Below are 21880 nucleotides of genomic sequence, written 5' to 3' on the forward strand. Positions count from 1 at the left end.
CAAGGACGGGTGGAATTTCCACGAGGGTCCAGAGGAGAGAAATAGTCTGGCGCTTCACGTGGAGGGGTTGACTCTCCCATAAAGCATAAAGTCTTTGAGCGTGAACTACAAGGCGCACCGGAGACTCGCTGCTCTGCACGGTGGGGGCCCTACAGTCCTCACCAACCGTGTAGAATTTGCCGAGTTATTAGCCAGGAGGGGCGGGGTGAGGCGGGGCGGGGCCGAAGTGGCGGGGTGGTGGGGGGGGTGGTGACCGAGAGAGCTTCATAAAGCCACAGCAAAGGCGCCGCGACGCTAGTGACAGCGGCCCGCTGGAGAGGGAGCCCGGGAGCTGCCGCGCGCCCGCCAAACGCGGGCGCAGGACCCAGGCGTCCGAGCCCGGGCTCCGGTGGGGCCCCGCCCCTCCCCCAGCCCCAGGGCCCCCGCCCCGCCCCCCGCCCACTTCTGCCCAGCCGACCCCCGCGCCCGCCCCCGCGCGGAGAGGGGCCGGTCCTCGACGGCCCGCGGGAAGGTGCCAGCCCGCCCCGGATGGGCATCGTGGAGCTAGGCTGCGGAGACATGCTAACGGGCACCGAGCCGATGCCGGCGAGCGACGAGGGCCGGGCGCCAGGCGCCGACCCGCAGAACCGCTACTACTACCCGGAGCCGGGCGCGCAGGACGCGACCGACCGTCGCGGGGGTGCCAGCCTGGGGGCGCCCTACGCCGGGGGCGCCCTGGTGCCCGCCCCGCCAGGCCGCTACCTCGGAGCCTACTCCTACCCGCCCCGGCCCCAGGCCGCCGGCTTCCCCGGGGCGAGCGAGCCCTTCCCGCCGACGCCGGGCGCCGAGGGCTACCAGCCCGGGGACGCCTACTCGGCTCCGGACCCGCGCGCCACACTCTACCCGGGGCCGCGCGAGGATTATATACTGCCTCCGGGGCTGGAGGTGTCCGGGAAGCTGAGAGTTGCGCTCAACAACCACCTGTTGTGGTCCAAGTTTAATCAGCACCAGACGGAGATGATCATCACCAAGCAGGGACGGTGAGTGAGGCGCGCGCCGGAGCGCCGAGCGATGGGAGCCCCTTCGTCCTGCCTGCCCTGACCGAGACGCGCTTTTTTTTCTGTCGAGACTTTGCTAGTGTCTCCGTGTCCCTCACAGCTTTGGCTCAGGCCTTGAGGGGAAGGAGGGAGTTGAGGTGGGGACAGTCTGGGGGTTGTTTACTCTCAAGACATTGCACCGACAGGCGCAAACCAAAACCCATGAGTGATGAAGGAGAGAGACACAGGGAGCCATGGTCCTGGTTTAGGGCGAGGGTGCCTATGGTTTCCCCAGGCACTAGTGTGCCGCTCTCTGCCTGAGTGGGGGACACCCAGGGCGCAGGGGGAGTGTGAGCTGTGGGTCTGACAGAGCAGGGCACCTCTTCGCCCCTACGTGCTGGGAAACCGAGGGGACGGCAGAGTCTTGCAGTGGAGCGGGCAACAAACCAGCCCTCATCTCAGGGGCTCTCTGTGCCCACCTCTCCCAGCGCCCTTGCTGCTGTTGTATACAGGTCAGCTCTGGGGGAGGGAGACGTGTAAAACTGGGATTTGGTGACATGGAGACATAGTCGCCAAGTTTCCTTTCCGGTAGTTACTTTGAGATCATGTGTCTGGTGTGTGCGTGTGGTGGGGGGAGGGAGATGGTAGAGTGGGAGAGGACACAGATTCCTTCCCCACACGGTCCCTGCCTGAGGGCACAGATGTCAATGGGCCTGAGCAGGTGAAGCTACCTCAAGGGTCCCAGCTGGCAGCCGGTCCTACTCTCTGGACACTTCAAGGCCTGTCCCCGAAAGCCTACCCTACCCTGATTCAGACATTCAGTCCACCCTGGGGAACCCCTGGTTCCGTGGCTCAGGCTCCCCTGAGCCCAGTGCGTGCAGGGTAGAGTTTTGGGGCCAAGGGTGCTGCTTCCGGAGAGAGTCTCCTACGTGGGGAAAGAAAGAGAAACTTGCAGCTTGTGTGTTATTTGTGTAGCAAACTCCACTCTGAGTGGGCCCTGACTGTGTCTGGTGGGTGAGAGTGTGCAGCCACCCTTCCCAAGGGGGGTTTGTGTGGCTAGAGAACTACTGAGGGCCTCTGTGTGGAGTGACTGTGTCATCAGTGGACCCGAGAGGTGTTGAAGAGCAGATAGGAAGTGTGGGGCTCGGGAAGGGAGAGGGGAGAGGCCATGCTGGGCCAGAGGGTTGACATTCATTCAAGCAGCACCCTCGGCCCCAAACCCTACCCTGTATGCACTGGGCTCAGGGGAGCCTGAGCCATAGAACTAGATCTCTCAGGGTAGACTGAATATCTGGGCATTGCTGGAACATTTTTCCGTCCTGATGAATGATTTCTGTGGGATGGCTTGGGATTGAGGGACCTGTCCACCAATCACAATGGGCTTCAAGTTGCTGAACTGTTCTTTCTCAGGGATGAACCCAGGAAAGATGGCATTTTCTTTTATGGCCTGGCCTTCATCTTCTAGGCCATTTGGTAATTCCTCTCTGCTCCCCCAACCCTAGCCTCCTTCTGGGTACACCTAGGCACAGCCCAGGCTTCTAGGCTGTCATGTCTAAATTGGAGGGAACCCAGAAGATCCTGTTCTGTCTTCTTCCTGGACATGCAGGGAAATGGACCTAGAGACAGTAAAAGAGACTTTTCTGAGGTCACATAGCACATCCATTGCTGGCAGAACTGGCACCAGCTCCCAGATGGTATGTGCCTGTGTTTCTTTCTCTGCTCCCCCAAGACCAGGAGTAAAAACAGCCACCAACACTGTCCGAAGGCCTCGATGCATTCATCGTGCTTTCACTTCCATTATTTCACTGCGCTAGGTAGGCCAAGCAGCCTCCCCGTCTGCAGCTGAGGGCGCTGAGGCGCGGGGGGCTGATGGGTTTCGCTTGGTCACACGGCAGACCCAAACTCAAGCCTCCACTCCGTTGAGTGGTCAGGAAGCTTCCCTCCCCGGGGCCTGCTGGGGTCTCCCCACAGACTTGTGGCCAGGCCCCTGCCCCTCCAGTCTTGAGGGCTGGGGTGGACAGAGCTTCAGCAGAACTTCAGGGATCTGGGGGTGCAGGACTGGCTGTGGGTCTTAGGGTATGGTGCAGTCCATATTGCTGTACTGGTTGTCTCCTTTACATCTATAACCTCCTCTTTCCTTTACATTCCTGCTGAATAATCCTCCTTGACAGTTGTGTTGTCTCTCTTTCATTTTTTTTAATTTTAATTTTTTATCTTTTGGCTGTCCTGCACTCGTGTGCAGCGTGTGGGATCTTAGTTCCCTAACTAGGGATTGAACCTGAGCCCCCTGCCTAGGCAGCTTGGAGTCTTACCTACTGAATCACCAGGGAAGTCCCTTGTTGTCTCTCTTTTATTTAAACCCACACACTTAATTTCCTTTATTATGAAAAATTCCAATATATACAAAACTGAAGAGAAACATGTAACAGATCTCCATCTACCCATTACCTAGCTGTGGATACTAGTCCAATCCTGTTTCTGCTTTTCCTTTCTCTGTTAACGTCCATACCTCTGGTCTGAAACTATGTTAGTGATAGCATAATTAGTAAGTAAATCCTAGACACTGTATTACTTCATCCTTAAGTAGTTATCTATGCACCTCTAAAAATGGGTTTTTAAAAAGAAACGCAATACCATTAGCAAACCTGAAAAGAAATTCTTAAATATCATAAAATTTCCCTGATTGTTTTGTATGCTTGCGCGAGCTCCAGTTTTGCAATCCTCACGCTTTCAATCCGTCCTGACGGACTGCTTCGGACACTTTGTGGGTTGGAGCTGTTGGAAGGGGACAGTGGCCTCTCACCATTTCCCTTGAGGCCTCCTCTTGGATCGGGCCTCAGGGGCCCCAGGGTGGGGTGGAGGAGACCGAGGACACGCGGCCCCCAGTTCGGCACCCGGGTCTGTGAACTTAGGCTCCAGTGATCTGGGAAGTCGGCGGCCATTTCCTTCTGCTACTGGCTTCTGAAAAGTAAGACGGGCTCAGAAAACAGCTCCCTTTCTGTCCTCCTGCCCTGGCAGACTGGCTTGTCCCTCCATGGTTTCCAGTGATCTGTCAGTCACCACCACATCACCCACGACTTTCTTCCTTTTTGAAAAATCCTTCCAGCAGGCCCACCCACAGCCCTGTAGCCTTTCGCCTTGGGGCTGACTCACTCCCTCCCTCCCAGATTCTTCCTCTCCTACCCACCCTAGACCCACCCCGCAGTGTGGACTGGACACACAGTCATGCGCTCCTCCACGGCAGGAATGGGATGGGGAGAGGGCTGGGGGGTGGTTCTGGGGTCCAGAGACTGATCCAGGCGGCTCAGATGGGACTGGGAGGGGAAATGGACAATAGGAAGATGGACTGGCCGACTGGAGGGTTTGGAGTTCAAGTTTGTGAGTTTGTGGTCTGATAAGCGCACTCATGTTGCCCGGCCTCGTGTTGTTTCTGGGAGGCAGCCTGTCTGATAGTCAATGGTAGACATTCTCAGCAGAGGAAGAGCTAGGCGGCTGTCTCTGTGTGTGGGTGTGTGGGTGTGCAGTAATTGCCGGCAATCCCCACTTTTCTGGGTGTGATTAGTTGATTATTATAATTAAGATAACTCCGTTGTTAAGCAGCTCTATTTGTATTTGTGTATGTATGTGCGAGGTTAGGGCTTGGTAAAACAATTTCAGTCCCGCATTATCCTTGATCGCAGGCCTCAGCCCTTTGGTGTTCTCTTCTCTATATTCCAACTCCAAGAACTTTTTAGATCTTTAAAAAGTATTTTTAGCTTTAAGCCTGCTTTAATTTGGGCCGATGGGCTTCATTTCTCATGGGATAGGTGAAAATGGTTTTGCTTTTTCTCTTCCCCTGTTTGCTGGTGGCCGTCTGATTTCTGTTCAATGGATCCGAGGTTAGTGGGAGGAGGCCCTCCCTTGATGCTCAGGTGCGTTTTGCATTTGGATCCCTAAAGACATTGCCGGAAGATGCTCCTCAGACTTCCCTGGCAGTCCAGTAGTTAAGACTCCAAACTTCCACTGCAGGGATCATGGGGGTTTGATCCCTGGTTGGGGAAAATCCCCACTCCCCGTGGAGCATGGCCAAAAAAAAAAAAAAAAAACCCTCCTCAAAAGTGGTTTCAATTTACACCCCCACAGATAGTGGAGGAAAGGACCGATTATCCTGCAGGTTCAATAGCAATTAGGTATTATCAATTTTGAAACATTTTGGGAACATGCCTGATAAAAGTGTTAGTCATTCAGTCATGTCCAACTCTTTGCAACCCCATGAACTGTAGCCCACCAGGCTCCTCTGTTTATGGGATTTTCCAGGCAAGAATACTGGAGTGGGTTGCCGTTTCCTTCTCCAGGGGATCTTCTCGAGCGGGGAATCAAACCCAACTCTCTTGCATTGCAGGCAGATTCTTTACCGTCTGAGCCACCAGGGAAGCCCAGACTGATAAAAACCATCTCCTTTACATTTGTGCCTAATAACTGCGAATTGGAGCATTGTCGGAAGTGTTCAGGATGGGGAAGGGGTACAATGACTCGGCGAATCATTTCAAGGTGGATGGTCCTTAAGGAGTGGTGAGCTGTCTTTTCTAGGGCCTCAGATTGGCACCAGACTCCCTTTTCCTTCCCAGCAAAGCGTCATGTAAATCAAGGGCTATTTTGGAATCCCAGCTGGTGGTGAGTCTAGATTTTTAGGGTGAAGTTGAGACCTCCCTTCTCCTCTCCCTCTCCCCTACCCTGCCCCAGTCTTCTTGTGTCTCCTGCTTTTCCCTCTACTAGTAAGAAGCAGGAGGAGACGGTGGAGACTATAGCATGTGCCCGCCATCGGGAGACTCCAGCTCTGTGCTTCCACCAAGAAGCCATCACCAAACTTCTCTGAGCCTCATTTTCTTCAGATATAAAATTGGAAAAAAAACATGTTGTACCTCAAAGGACTTTTTCAGTGAACTGGCTGCTGCATAAGTAGAGGCACAATGAATAAGTTCCCTTCTCTCTCTTTATTACTACATGTCTGGATAGGAACTGGGTACAATATAGGAGGCATGAATGACCTGACCACTGTTGCAAAATGAGTTAGTGGTAGCGATGGGTTGAAAATATTCTCTCACTCTCGATTGCTCAAAGCCTCATCCCTAACTTTGATTTCTCCAGTTGACTGGCACGCTAAGCTCCTGGGACCCAAGGCCTCAAACCGGAACTCTGGACTCTTGCTTGGGGTTCTTCAGCCAGGCCAGAGTGTTTTGATCACTCTGGGCCTGGGAGAAGGTGGGATGAGGGTGGGAAAGGGGAGACAGTGAGCTGAGTCGCACATCTTTCAAACTTCTTAACGGCTCTGAGAGGAAAAATGGACAGGAATTGTTATCTCCATTTATAGGTGAAGAAAGTGAGGTTTGGTTTAGGAATTAACTTATCCAAGGCCATAGGGCCAGTAAATCTCTTTTTTCTCAGCCCAGGAGAGTCTGGGGAAGGCAGGAATGTGACAGTACTCTCCCGGGAGATCTTTCCAAGGTTATTAGAGATGTTGCTCTAGGACCCTCTGGGGACTGTGTGTGTGTGTGTGTGTGTGTGTGTGCACGCGCATGAACGTGCATGCTCAGTTGTGTCCAGTTCTTTGCGATCCCATGGACTGTAGACTGGGATCCACCTGAAAGTGTTCTTTGGCCCCTGGAACTCAATCCCCCAGGTTTCCTGACTCATGGACCAGTGCCTTTCTTCCCACCCTGCAGGGCTTCTTGTAGGAGGAGGAGAGAAGTGTGTGTGGGAATGAAAAGCAATTCTGATGAGGGTTTGACTCTGCCATCTTAAAAAGTCTGCTCTTCCTCCTTGAGTTAGAAGAGACAGGCTAAGCCGGAGAGGCGGTGGTGATGGTAGAGGTGCTGGTTGTAGTGATGGTGGTGATGGGAGTTGTGATCATTGAGGTGTTCCTTATAGTGATGCTGGTGATGGTGGAGGTGTTGGTTGTAGTAATGGTGATGTTGATAGTGGAGGTATTGGTTGTAATGATGGTGGTGGTGGTGGAGGTGCTGGTTGTACTGATGTGGTGTTGGGGATGGGGGAGTGATAGTGGAGGTAATGATCGTAGTGGTGGTAGTAATGGTGATGGTGATGCTGGAGGTGCTGGTTGTAGTGATGTTGGTGATGGGGTGGTGATGGTGGAGGTGATGGAGATGGTTGTGTACGGCAGTGCTTAGTCCTCTGAATCTGTTACTCAGCACAATAGCACAGCATCCCAAATCCAACTTCCTCCACTTTTCCTGGGAACCAGGACTTTGATCACGAGAACTGTGCTCAATAGAGTCCCTCATCCAGGTGGATAGAAAGCTCAGGCTAGGACTTCAGCTACTTCTCTGAAGACCCAGGCCTGGAGCAGGTGGCACTGCAGACGTCAGGCCCAGGAGGACGGGGTAGGGAAAGCCTGCGGGTGTCCGCTCTGGGGCTAGGTGTGTGTTAGCACCGTGAGAGCAGCAGCGAGAGGATGGATGACAGTCTGAGGCCAGACCAGGGTTCGGGGAAGTCAGAGATGAAGACCTACTAGGAACAGCCTGTGCTGGGGCTGGCTTGTGGCTTTGCTCCCCTCCAGGGAGCAAACTAAGGCTAGAGACGGGTGTGCAGCTAATGTTAGCAACTGACACTCAAAAAGAAAAAAAATTTTATGAAGAAGGAAATGGCAACCCACTCCAGTAATCTTGCCTGGAAAACACCATGGACAGAGGAGCCTGGCAGGCTACAGTCCATGGGATCACAAGAGTCAGACACGACTTAGTGACTAAACCATCCACCACTACAAAGTGAATATATGCCTAAAGATAATATGTGAAAAGGATATTTGCCATATACTAGCTAGTTTTTTGGTGGGAGGGTGGGAGTCAAGGAAGACTTGGGGTTATTTTTTCATCAACTTCCATTTTATACTTATTTATAATGGTCATTAGTTTTACTAATACTGTAAAACTATGAAAATGAATAAAATACTAAAAGTTTCATATAAAAAAAAAGAAAAAAAATTTTAAAAGCCCTGCTTCCTAGTGTTTGCTGATTTCCATGGTAAATACCCCTATAATGGCTGCTTGCAAGCTGCCCACATGTTATCACTGAACTTGGAGTTGGGAAGAGACGTGAGGCGGCAAATATTACCTAGTATATCTCCACTATACCGATAAACAATCTCAAGAGCAGAGATAATAGTAGAGTGTAGTAAAAAATATTGAGAAGTGATTTTTTTGAGTATTTATTACCTTGACTTGTAATATACTTCATGGCAGTTTATATGATTTAATTTTTATTGATATTTATTTTTGATTGTGCTGGGTCTTCATTGCTGCACGGGCTTTCTCTAGTTGCCACCAGCGGGGACTGCTTCTCTAATTTCGGTAAGCAGCTTCTCATTGCAATGACTTCCCTTGTTGTGGAGCTCAGGCTCTAGAGCTCGAAGGACTTAATAGTTGTGGCTCATGGGCTTAATTACCCTACGGCATGTGGAATCTTCCCCGACCAGGGATCGAACCACGTCCCCTGCATTGGCAGGTGGATTCTTAACCACTGGACCACCAGGGAAGTCCTGATTTAATTTTTAATTGTTGCTGTCTAACACCTGGCTGGCAGACTTCCTGGACTTCCCCAGCTGGCTCTGGTGAGGACGGGAGCCGGCTCCAGCACACCAGTCTGGGGGACTGGGGACTGATGATATTGGTGGGTCTCTCTGTTCTCCCCAGGCGGATGTTCCCATTCCTGTCATTTACTGTGGCTGGCCTGGAGCCCAACAGCCATTACCGGATGTATGTGGACGTGGTCTTGGTGGACCAGCACCACTGGCGTTATCAGAGCGGCAAGTGGGTGCAATGTGGAAAGGCCGAGGGCAGCATGCCAGGTACGTGCCTCCTTGGGAACCGGGGGCATGATTTTTCTCTAAGACTGTGCGCCCCCTGGTGGAGCCAAGAGGAGCCCCCAACCCCCTGCCTCTGACTCCTAGGATTTAGTTCTCTAGTTCCACCCCACCCCATCCACTCCACCCAACCCCATCCCTTCCCCTCCCACTTCTCACTTTCATTCTGTCATCTCTTCTACTTTGCTCTATCCTGTCTTCAGCTCGGTCCTCTGCCCACACCTCCCCCATCCTGCCCCCGCTGTCCTCCCCCTCCTTCCTTCTTGCCGTGCCTCTCGGAACAGGCAAAGGAAGCCCCACATGACCAGGGACCTGGTCCCAGGGGCTGCATGCCAAAAAAATTAACTGTCCACAGGGAACCGCCAGTATGTCCATCCAGATTCCCCCAACACCGGAGCCCACTGGATGCGCCAGGAGGTGTCATTCGGGAAACTAAAGCTCACGAACAACAAGGGGGCTTCCAACAATGCGACCCAGGTGGGACGCCTCCCCTCGGGAAAGCCCCCCACCTTTCCCTGTCCCTGAGGCCACAGTGGGTCCTGCAGGCTGATTCTGTTCTATGAGAGTGACTTCTCTCCCTCTCTGACTCTGGTTCTTTTCCACCCACTTTGAGAGGAAGCTGAATCTCAAGGCAGACAGGGGTCACATTCAGGCCAACGTGGGCCAACCCAGCCTGGGGGTTTCTTCACCAAATCCCGGCTGTGCTCGCTAGTATTGGGTACAGAGTCAGTACTGGTGGTCTTAGGGAGCGGGTGCAGAGTTTCTTTGAGTTGAACAAGCCTATTAAAGGTGCCCTTATTCCCTGAGAAGCCCTGTTTGTGCTAATACTTTGGTCACAGTGGACATCTGGAGATAGGAAAGGAGGCAAGAGAATAGCACTGGTGCCCTGAGGAGGTTCAGGACGGAGGTTGGAGACTTAGGAGAAGTTACATGTTGGCAGGGCAGAAGAATGGTCACGATGACTTCAGGGCCGTTTGTGGCTTGGCCATAGGGTGGACCATAGGTGGGGTGGGGGAGGGGAGGGTTCCTTTGCACTCCCTCCTCCCACGCTCACAGCCGTCTCACCCCCCTCAGATGATCGTGCTTCAGTCCCTCCATAAATACCAGCCCCGGCTGCACATTGTCGAAGTCAACGATGGAGAGCCGGAGGCGGCCTGCAACACGCACGTCTTCACTTTCCAAGAAACCCAGTTCATCGCCGTGACCGCCTACCAGAATGCTGAGGTGAGGGCTGCCTGGGCGAGGGTAGGCTGAGCCTGAGTGGGCTGGGTGGGAAGAAGGGAAGAACAGGGCCCCTTGACTTCTTGGGAGTGAATTTGGAAGTTCCTCAGCCTCAGACTCGGCACTCAGATGACTCTGTTTCCCTTCTCTCTAGATTACTCAGCTGAAAATTGATAATAACCCTTTTGCCAAAGGATTCCGGGAGAACTTTGAGTCGTAAGTGCCCCTGGGTTCAGCTCGTGTTGGCAGAGGCCTTCCTTGTCTGTCTGGGACTGGGACTCCAGACAAGTGCTCAGTCCCCTCTCTGCCTCTGCGGTGGGGAAGTGTGCGGTGGGTGCAAAAGGCAGCGGGCAGGTCAGGAAGGAGGTATGGGGAGGGTCGTGCAGCAGGCAGGCTCCTAACTGACCAGTTCTACTCATGACCCCCTGTCTTTTGCCCCCTGTTTTTTTTTTAAAGCATGTATGCATCCGTTGACACCAGCGTCCCCTCCCCGCCTGGACCCAACTGTCAACTGCTTGGGGGAGACCATTATTCTCCTCTCTTCCCCAACCAGTATCCCGTCTCCAGCCGTTTCTACCCCGACCTTCCTGGCCAGGCCAAGGATGTGGTTCCCCAGACTTACTGGCTGGGAGCCCCCCGGGACCACAGCTATGAGGCCGAGTTTCGAGCTGTCAGCATGAAGCCTGCATTCCTGCCCTCCGCGCCCGGGCCCACCATGTCCTACTACCGAAGCCAGGAAGTCCTGGCACCTGGAGCGGGCTGGCCTGTGGCCCCCCAGTACCCTCCCAAGGTGGGCCCAGCCAACTGGTTCCGCTCCATGCGAACTCTGCCCATGGAACCTGGCCCTGGAGCCTCAGAGGGGCGGGGGCCAGAAGAGCAGGGCTCCCCCTCCCTGTGGACTGATATCACCCCACTGCGGCCAGAGTCCAGCAACTCGGGACTGGGCGAAGGAGACTCTAAGAGGAGGCGTGTGTCCCCCTATCCTTCCAGTGGTGACAGCTCCTCCCCTGCGGGGGCCCCTTCTCCTTTCGATAAGGACACTGAAGCCCAGTTTTATAACTATTTTCCCAACTGAGCAGATGACGTGAAAGGAACAGGAAGAACGTAAACTCAGGACTGAGCCGTCCCCAGCCTTTTCTGTCCCCAGCCTTTTGTAGTTGGTTGAGGAAGAGGGTGGCCAAGAAGGATTCTGAGGTTCACCTGCTGTCTCCTGGCCCACAGGGAAACCTGCGAGGACTGTCCTCTGCCCCTTCCTCTGCCCCAACTACAGTCATATACCTGGTGCTGCTTCTGGCTGTGGGTTCCCAGCTGGAGAACATAAAATGGACCACGGAAGGTCTGGGACACAAAAGAGCTTCCTCTCTTCTGCGGGTTGGGGTTGGGGGTGGGGGTATCAGGGTCAAGTGGGATGGCCCGGCTGGAGACTCAGATCTCTCACTCTGTAGAGTAACTGTCAGCATTTCCATTTGTGTGTGTGTTAATCCCTGATATGGAAATAAAGACATGTGGATTTTGTAAGTCAGCTAGCCAGGGTCAGGGAGAGGACCCGAGTGACTTTGAACAACTGGCCTGAGCCCCACCCTCAGTGGAGTCCCGGGGAAGGGGCTGGCAAGGGGGTGGGGATTGTGCATGACTCAAGAAGCAAAGTCTTGATATTTCCCAAGTGGCTCGGTGGTGAAGAATCTGCCTGACAGTGCAGAAGACATGGGTTTAATCCTTGATCCAGGAAGATCCCATATGCCATGGAGCAACTAAGCCCGTGCACCGCAACTATTGAGCCTGTGTTCTGGAGCCCGGGAGCTGAAAATACTGAGCCCATGTGCCGCAACTACTGAAGCCAGCGAGCCCTAGAGCCTGTGCTCTGAAACAAAAGACGCCTCCTCAACGAGAAACCCACATACCACAGCTAGAGAGTAGCCCCGCAAGTAGAGAAAAGCTCCGCACAGCATTGAAGACCCAGCACAGCCAAAAATAAATAAATAAAATAATTTTTTTTATTTTAAAAAGGAAGCACTGACTTGCCAAGGGGACAGGGGGTTGTATGTAAGGATGCATTTTTCTTTTTTGGGGAACAGGGGAGGCTATTTATTGTACAGAGAGTGGTGTCCAGATATAGTACTTTTGTCTTCATCACTTTCTGGAAATAAACGCAAAACTGTCAAGCGTGTCCTGCTTTGGTACCTGGGTGGGGGGACACAGGTGGGGACTCTACTGGGAACTGCAGCTGTATCCGAACTGTTCTCTCTGCTCTAGAACAGAACTTGAAATTCCGAAGACCCTCCTAGAAACTAGAGGTGATTTCATTCAGGAGATAAACTGAATTAGAGCAATTCTACATGTCCTGCCTTGGTGCTCAGGTTGACGGCTGATGCCACCTCTTAAGGTACCTTGGGATACCCTGACTGTAGAGCAGGGTGCGAGGGCAAGACCAGAGGATGGGGGCTCTGCAGAAAAAGATGACACTTGATTTTTCTGTGCACTTCTGGCAGCTTGGGATCTCCATCTTCATCTTGGGATTGTTCAAAGATTGAGGAGTAAACGTAAATAGGACCACATGAAATTGCTGTTTTCGTAGGTCAAGAACAGCCAAATATTGGCAGTTTCATTTTATACAACCTAGTATATGTAATGAGTTTAGAACAGTGCCAGAAAAATAGTAAGCCCTCAAGACATGGACGGAGGAGCCTGGTGGGCTGCAGTCCATGGGGTCGCTAAGTTGGACACGGCTGAGCAACTTCACTTTCACTTTTCACTTTCATGCATTGGAGAAGGAAAGGGCAACCCACTCCAGTGTTCTTGCCTGGAGAATCCCAGGGACAGGGGAGCCTGGTGGGCTTCCATCTATGGGGTCGCACAGAGTTGGACACGACTGATGCGACTTAGCAGCAGCAGCAGCAGTGTATGTAATGAGTTTAGAACAGTGCCAGAAAAGTAGTAAGCCCTCAAGGTGTAAACTATTGTCATTGTCAATATTATCATCCTCTAGCTGGTTTTCTCTCTCCTTGCACACGTACTGAGTTGTGGTTGTAAAATGATACATGCTTCTTTTAAAGAATTAAAGCATTATAGAAAAGTATGAAGACAACAATAAATTATCTTAAATCTTACCACCCATGAATAATTATCACCAACAATAGATGAATTGGATAGACAGAAATATATTTATGATATTGGAATCATACTGAAAATGCTTTTTTTTCTTAATGAAAACTATTGAATTTTCATTAACAGAAGTTAATGATAATGATAATAACCCACCAAGCAAACCATCAAGACCTCCCAAACTCTCAAATGAGTGAAGAGAATTGCTGAACTCAAAATAAGTCTTCCTTCAAGATGAGAAATATTTCCTTAAAGAGCATGCAAAGGTTAAAAAAGGAGCTTATGGGAAACAGTAAAAGGTCAGAGTTACTATATTTGCCTCACCCCAGTCCAGAGTATACCCAATTCTAATGTGGGAACAATGTTACAGGCTTTGGGGTGTTGTTCCAGTTCTGTTTAGAGCCTGGAAAATTTTGCTTGTTTCATAGTTCACATTGACTCTTTTACTGGTTTCTGCCCAGAGGTAATTTTCATCATCAGTCAGAAGAAGGAAAAGATAAGGAGACAGTCATATACTTGGTTCCATCTTCTTTGGATTTGGAAGTGCATCTTTTTAAAATGACATGAGGAAGTCAGCCATACTGCACTCTGTGAATCCAGATTAATTCTCCACTTGCCCTACCCCTTGCTTCTCACTCTTTGGAGTTAATGATATTAAGCTGAGCTTATTTCTTTTCTTGGGAACTCTGGTGGGTAGTTACAAGAATTTTCTCCCTCACTCTTTTTAAATGGTTTTGGTTTGCTTTGTCAGACATGAAGTGAAAGGAGTTGTGATCAGGTCATAGTCTTCTGTCTTCTTCTAGAAGTCTGGTTACAGATGTTTTGATGCTTTGTTATTTGACTCACAAAAGTTCATTACTAGTATTTCTTCACTGTTAGATGAACCTTCCCAAATATTATATATTTTCCAAAATACATTTATTGATTTTACTGAATATATATGAATTCACATACACAGAGTTTTTAGTCAATGTAATGCATTTTACCTTATCAGTCTGACTACCCTGGTGATCCAGTGGTTAGGACTCCACACTTCCAATGCAGGGGGCTTGGGTTCAATCCCTGGTTGGGGAGCTAAGACCCCCACATGCCATGCATAATATATGAGAGCTGAACGTGACTGAGGATGCACAATCACACATATATATGGTGGTGGGAGTTAGGCCCTAAGTAGTGTCCAACTTCTTGCGACCCCAAGGACTGTGGCCCACCAGGCTCCTCTGTCCATGGGGTTTCCCAGGCAAGAATACTGGAGTAGGTTGCCATTTCCTTCTGCAGGGGATCTTACTGAGCCAGGGATCGAACTCACATCCCCTGCGTCTCCTGCTTGGCAGGCAGATTCTTTACCACAGTACCACCTGGGAAGCCCTATGTATATTGTTGTTGAGTCACTAAGTCATGTTCGACTCTTTGTGACCCCATGACCTGCAGCACACCAGGCTTCCCTGTCCTTCACTATCTCCCAGAGTTTCCTCAAATTCGTGCCCATTGAGTCAGTGATGCTATCTAACCATCTCATCCTCTGCAGCTCTCTTCTCCTTTTGTCATCAGTCTTTCCCAGCATCAAGGTCTTTTCCAATGAGTCAGCTCTTTGCATCAGGTGACCAAAGTATTGGAGCTTCAGCTTCAGCATCAGTCCTTCCAGTGAATATTCAGGATTGATTTCCTAAGGTTGACTGATTTGATTTCCTTGTAGTCCAAGGGACTCTCAAGAGTCTTTTCCAGCACCACAGTTCAAAAGCATCAATTCTTTGGTGCTCAGCTTTCTCTTTGGTCCAACTTTCACATCCGTATGTGACTCCTGGAAAAACCATAGCTTTGACTATACGGACCTTTGTCAGCAAAGTGATATCTTTGAATATACTCTAGGTATGTCAAAGCTTTCCTTCCAAGGAAATCTTTAAATTTCATGGCTGCCGTCACTGTCTGCAGTGATTTTGAAGCTCAATAAAACAAAATCTGTCACTGCTTCCACTTTTTCCCCTTATATGTGCATGAAGTGATGGGATCAGATGCTATGATAACCAGCTTTTTCATTCTCCTCTTTCAGCCTCATCAAGAGGCTCTTCAGTTTATCTTCACCTTCTGCCATTAGAGTGATGTCATCTGTATATCTGAGGTTGTTGATATTTCTCCTAGCAATCTTTATTCCAGCTTGTGATTCATCCAGCCCAGCATTTCACATGATGTGTGTGTGTATGTGTGTGTGTGTGTGTGTGTGTATATATGTATGTATGTATGCACGTGTGCTAAGTTGCTTCAGTTGTGTCCAACTCTGTGCGACCCTATGAACTGTAGCCCACCAGGCTTCTTTGTCCATGGGATTCTCCAGGCAAAAATACTGGAATAGATTGCCATGCCCTCCTCCAGGGGATCTTCCCAACCCAGGGATGGAACCCGCATCTCCTGCATTGACAGGCGGGTTCTTTACCACTAGCGCCACCTGGGAAGCCTCTATTAATTTGCTAATTTTTGCTGTGTTTTTATTTGATTTCATCTAGTAAGTTTTGTTTTTTATTTTTTTTTCTTTTTTTAAATTTTTATTTATTTTTTTTAGTAAGTTTTCTTTTTTAGTTGATAATGTTTTAGTTTCATTTTTGTTGTAGTTATGTCTCTCTTAAGCAGCAACCTAACAAATTTAAAAATAATCTTTTTATAATTTTATTTTAAATGTTTGTTTATTTTTGGCTATGCTGGATCTTCATTGCTGCATGGGCTTTTCTCTAGTTGGGGTGAGTGGGGGCGACTCTGAAGTTGCAGTTCAAGGGCTTCTCATTGTAGTAGCTTCTCTTGTTGCAGACCACAGGCTCTAGGGCTTGTGGGCTTCTGTAGTTGTGGCTCCCAGGCTTTAGAGAACAGGCTCAGTGGTTGTGGCCCACGGGCTTAGTTGCTCTGAGGCATATGGGATCTTCCTGGATCAGGGATCCAACCCATGTCTCCTGCATTAACAAGTGGATTCTTTACCACTGAGCCACCAGAGAAGCCTATAAAATCAAATTTTAGGACTCAAAATATTTTCTATTTATTTATAAATATAATGATCACATTAACTCACCACACAACTTAAGGACTAAAACACTAATAACATCATAGCTAGCTATATATTACCCCATCCTATCTCCTGTCTTTTCCTTATAGATAACCAGAACCTTGAATTTTGGGCTTCCCTGGTGGCTCAGTGGTAAAGAATCTGCCTGCAAGGCAGGAGACCAGGGTTTGATCCTTGGGTTGGGAAGGTCCCATGGAGGAGGGCATGGAAACCCATTCTAGTACTCTTACCTGGAGAATTCCATGGACAGAGGAGTCTGGAGGACTACAGTCCATAGGGTTGCACAGTGTTGGACACAACTGAAGTGACTAAGCAGCTAGCAGCAACCTTGAATTTTATGTTCATCCTTTTCTTGCTTTTTAAAATTAACACTTTATATATCTAATTATTATGTTATTTAGCTTTTTGTTGTTTTGAACTTTATAATATGTATATGTATATATCTTTATATTATCTTTTTATGCAAGAACATGGAATATTTCTTCCTTCCTTTATTTATTTATTTAAAAATTTTTTGGCCATGCTACAGAACAAGTGGGATCTTAGTTCCTCAACCAGGGATCAAACCCTTGCCTTCTCCAGTGGAAGTGCAAGGTCTTAGCCAGTGGACTGCCAGAAAAGTCCCTCTTTGTTTATTTAGATCTATCTAATACATCATTTACATCATTAAGATCTATCTCTCAGTAAAGCTTTATAATTTCTAAGTATAGATTTGAATATCTTTTATTAGATTTAGTCTTAGGTATTAAGTTTTTTTCTCTGTAAAAAGCATCTTTTAAAAATATATATTTCCTAATTGTTACTGGTGTGTAGAATTATAATTAATTTTTGTATGCTGATGATAAGATCCAGCCATCTTGCTAAGCTCATGATTTTTTAGTGGTTTTCTATAAATTCATTACTTTCTCTATGGGCAACCTGGTTATTTCAAATAATGAGAATGTTATTCTCCTTTCCCTCCTTTTGAATCATTATCCTTCTAATGTTTTCTTCTTATCCTATTGTACTGGCCAGAATTACAAGTGCTGGTTCCTTGCCTTCGGGAGAATGATTTCCCCCTATGTACTTCACTTTTCCCCTTAATGCTGGTTTGCTATTTCTGTTACCTAGTTCTCTCATTTTAATGGTATCTCTAGACATTTTAGATACACGTTTAATCTAACAACTTAATGTTGAATGATATTCTGCCCTCCATTCTGGTCAATAAAACAATTTTAGATCACTGTTGTTCAGTCTAAGTCATGTCTGACTCTTTGTGAAAGTCGCTCAGTCGTGTTTGACTCTTTGTGACCCAATGGACTGTAGCCTGCAAGCCTCCTCTTTCCATGGAATTCTCCAGGCAAGTGTACTCCCTTCACCATGGAATCTTCCCAACCCAGGGATTGAACCCAGGTCTCCTGCATTGCGGACAGATTCTTTACTGTCTGAGCCACCAAGAAAGCTCTAACAATACTGGAGTGGGTAGCCTGTCTTCTCCAGGGGATCTCCCCAACCCAGGAATCAAACCAGGGTTTTCTGCAATGCAGGCAGAATCTTTACCAACTGAGCTACCAGGCAAGCCCGACTCTTTGCCACCCCACAAACTGCAGCACACCAAGCTTCCCTGTCCTTAACTATTTCCCGGAGTTTGCTCAAACTCATGTTTAGATCACTCCAGCTCTGCTCTTACCCCTCTAATTCACTATTGCTTTTGGCCCCCAACTTACTGATTTTGAACATTTCATTGTGTAGTTTTCATTCCCCACAGATTAGACTCCTGTACTATTTTACTGAGACAGTACTTGTTTGGGCTTACTTTTATGTTACTATTCATCTTGCTCATTTTTCCTTTTAGCATTTCTACCTTTTTCTGGGATTATTTTCCTACTTCTTGAGCTAACTCCTTTATATGTTCTTTTAGAGAGAGTCTCTTTGTAAACTCCACATGTGCTTGTTTCTTATAAAAATGCTTGGTTTTACCTGCACTAATAAATGAGGTTTGCTGAGAAGATGATTTTAAATGCTTAGTAATTTTCTTCTTATCATTTAATACAAGTTATTCCACCGTTTTCTAGCTTCTGTAGCTGTTTGTGAAATCGGATGCTATTCTAATTGCTATTCTTTCATAGGTCATCTTTTTCTTTCTGCTTTCTAGATCTTCTATTTATGTGTGATGTCCAAAATATTCACTATAATGTTACAAGTTATAAATTCATTTTTCTTGCTCATATTTAGGATATTTTGTGCTTCCTGGATCTGTGTGCTCATGGTTTTCATCAGTTCTGAAAGTTCTCAGTCAACTATAATTTTCTAGTTGAAATATAGTTGATTTATATTATTTCATTATCCCCTTAAATATTGCTTCATTCCATTCTCTTTAATTTCACCCTTTGGGACTTCAATGAGATAGATGTCAGACATTTTTATTCTATTATTATTCATGCCACACCACTCTCTTATTATATTTTCCCCTCGCCTTTCTTTGCTGAATTCTGGATAAATTACTGGGATATATTTTTAAGTTAAAGTCTACTTTCAACTATATCAAACATGCTGATTGATTAGCCCATCCATTGAGGGCTTTTTTTCCCCACAGTTTACAAAAGACTTTTCATAAGTATTTTATATCTCCATTGCTTTATTTCAAAGTTATACTTTGCGTTTTTATAGGTTCTATTTTTTCCAATCTGTACAATCCTGATGATTTTCTGTTTTATAATTTCCTTATAATTGCCTTTTTTGTTTCTGTAAACATTCTGTACACAGTCATTCTGTATTCTATATTTGAAATTTTCAACATCTGCTGTCTTGGTGGGGGTGGTGGTAGGGATAGTGACTAAATATGTTGTTTCCTCAGGTCCTCACTCATAGTGTGTTTGCCTTCTTGCACGCTTGATGGCCTTTGTAAGGTCATGTTTGACTTTTAAACCATGCAAATCTGATCAGACTAACTTGGGGAAACTTTCTTACACAGGTGTTGCCTCTCACTCAACAGATGTGGAACACCAAGTAGCAGCTGGACTTTTCTTTCCAGCAATAAAGTTCTATTTCTTGGCTAAGGGCTCCAAAAGAGTGAGACAGAAGCTTCCAGACCACTAAGAGCCAAGCCTGAGACTGGGACGGCGTCACTCACACTGCATTCTATTGGTTAAGACCAGACCTTGTACAAGAGGAAGGGGAACTATTTCTTCTCAGGGTGGGAAAGTAACATGTGGTGCCTAGTTCTCTTGGAATCTTTCCTTCACCATCAGTCTGAGAACTCCTTTCTTGTCTCTCTGGTGTTGGATCTCCTGTTTCCTGGATCGCGTCTTTCCATTTCATTGTTTATTTTGTTATTTTACTGAAGGGCATTTTTTATTCTGAAGGAGTTTTATGATGCACAGGAGGTAAAACTAACAAGTTCAACATGTCTGAAAACATCTTTATTTCACTTGCATGTCTGGTTGGTGGCTTGGCTGGATATAAAAGCCTCAGTTGGGAATAATTTTCTCTCGAAATTGCCAAGGCATGTTTCCATTTTCTTTCAGTTTTCAGTATTGCTCTGAAGAAGTCTGATGCCATTTCAATTCATGATCCTTTGTGTTGGGTTTTTGGATCCTCTCTTTATCCCCAGGGTTTTGAACATTCTAGATTATATGTGTTGGTTGGAAGCCTTTTTTTGGTCTTTTATTCTGGGGCATTCAATGAGACTTACCAATCCAGAGACTCTGTTCTTCATTCTTAGAAAATTTCCCTTTTATCCATTCTTTTTTCGTTTCTCAATGTCTTAATCATATGGTAGATATCCAAGGTGATTCTCTAATTTTATTTCCTAACTTTGATCGTTTTTCTTTCTATTAGTATTTCAAGTGAGTTTCTAGTCTTTATCTTCTGATTCTGTTATTGACTTTAAATTTTCTCTTATCTTGTTTTGAATTCTACAAACTCTCTCTTGTCTTCCAAATGTTTTTATAGCACCCTATATTTCTCTTATGGGTAAAATATCTTTTTATATCGCTATGGAAGATGGAGTTTTTCCCCTTGCCTCTTGCAATGTATCTTTTTTTTTTCAAAACTCTTTTTCTGCTTATTTATTTTAGACTGTCTTTTTCATATGGGAGGCTTTGCTCAAATATTTAGTAATCCTTGACTGTGTTTGAGAACAAAGCACTATAAAGATAATAATTTTAGAAAGAAGCAGGCACTGAAGCTTACATGAAAGTGCTTGTGTGTTCATGTTTAGTAGCTAAGTCATGTCTGATTCTTGCAACGCCATGGACTGTAGCCCGCCAGGCTCCTTCTCTCCATGGGATTCTCCAGGCAAGAATACTGGAGTGGGTTGCCATGCCCTCCTCCAGGGGATCTTCCCAACCCAGGGATCGAACCCAAGTCTCCCACATTGCAGGTGGATTCTTTACCGTCTGAGCCACCAGGGAAGCCCTTCTTAAGGGTTATTGGTTGGTAAATCAGTTCACCCTTGTTGATTTTGTTTGAAGGCATTTCAGGTGTGGCTACATTTCAGTTTGTTGCTCCATCTTGCTTAATCAGATACTGGACTGCAAGGAGATCAAACCCGTCAGTCGTAAAGGAAATCAGTCCCAAATATTCGTTGGAAGGACTGATGCTGAAGCTGAAGCTCCGATACTTTGGCCACCTGATATGAAGAACTGACTCACTGGAAAAGACCTTGATGTTGGGAAAGATTGAAGGCAGGAGGAGAAGACGACGACAGGACGACATGGCTGGATGGCATCACCGACTCAATGGACATGAGTTTGGGTAAACTCTGGGAGTTGGTGATGGGCAGGGAGGCCTGGCATGCTGCAGTCCATGGTGTCACAAAGAGTCGGACATGACTGAGCGACTGAACTTGGATTCCTCTATTTTCTATATTCTCAAAATTTGCTGAAATTTATTGTCTGCTTCCTTTACCTCTGTTGCTTCTGTGGTTTCATACATTAGGAAAATTCTTCTATTATCATTTTGGTAATCAATACAAAAATTTAATTTAAATATAGTTGATGTACAATATTATGTTAGTTTCAGATGTACTACAGAACAATTTGACATTTACATATATTATGAAATGATGGCCACAATAAGTCTAGTAACCATCTGTCCCTAAAGTTATTACAATATTATTGACCATATTTCTGTGCTGTATATTTCCATGATTTGTCTGATATGTAATTGGAGATTTCTGCCTTTTAATCTCCTTCATCTATTTTCTCCACTCTCTACCCTCTCCCTTCTGGCAACCATCTGTTTTTTTCTCTGCATCTGAATCTGTTTTTGCTTTGTTTTATTTTGTTTATTTTGCTTTTAGTTTCCACATATAAGTGAGATAATGTAACATTGTCTTTCTCTGTCTAATTTCACTTAGCATTGCTGCTGTTGTTGCTCAGTTGCTCAGTCATGTCCGACTCTTTGCTAACCCATGGACTTCAGCATGCCAGGCTTCCCTGTCCTTCACTATCTCCTGGAGCTTGTTCAAACTCATGCTTCCTGAGTCGATGATGCCATCCAACCATCTCATCCTCTGTTGTCCCCTTCTCCTCTCACCTTCAATCTTTCCCAGCATCAGGGTCTTTTCCAATGAGTCGGTTCTTCACATCAGGTGGCCAAACTATTTGAGTTTCAGCTTCAGCATCAGTCCTTCCAATGAATATTCAGGAC

At 47.2% G+C, this 21880-nt stretch overlaps 1 protein-coding gene across 1 annotated transcript; it reads left to right on the forward strand.

Annotated features, from left to right (window-relative positions):
• The first annotated feature begins 330 nt into the window (after positions 1-330).
• Positions 331-12257, forward strand: TBX21 (T-box transcription factor 21). The gene is made up of 6 exons (XM_086358012.1): positions 331-1019; positions 8705-8859; positions 9230-9351; positions 9949-10098; positions 10250-10311; positions 10552-12257. The coding sequence occupies exons 1-6, from the start codon at positions 529-531 to the stop codon at positions 11168-11170; spliced, it is 1599 nt and encodes a 532-aa protein (XP_086214138.1). The 5' UTR covers positions 331-528; the 3' UTR covers positions 11171-12257.
• The last annotated feature ends 9623 nt before the right edge of the window (positions 12258-21880 follow it).

Source organism: Bos grunniens, chromosome 19 (genome assembly GCF_055505025.1).
Source record: "Bos grunniens cultivar Pamir isolate PY7600 chromosome 19, Bosgru_T2T1.0, whole genome shotgun sequence".
In the NCBI taxonomy this organism is placed as follows: domain Eukaryota; kingdom Metazoa; phylum Chordata; class Mammalia; order Artiodactyla; family Bovidae; genus Bos; species Bos grunniens.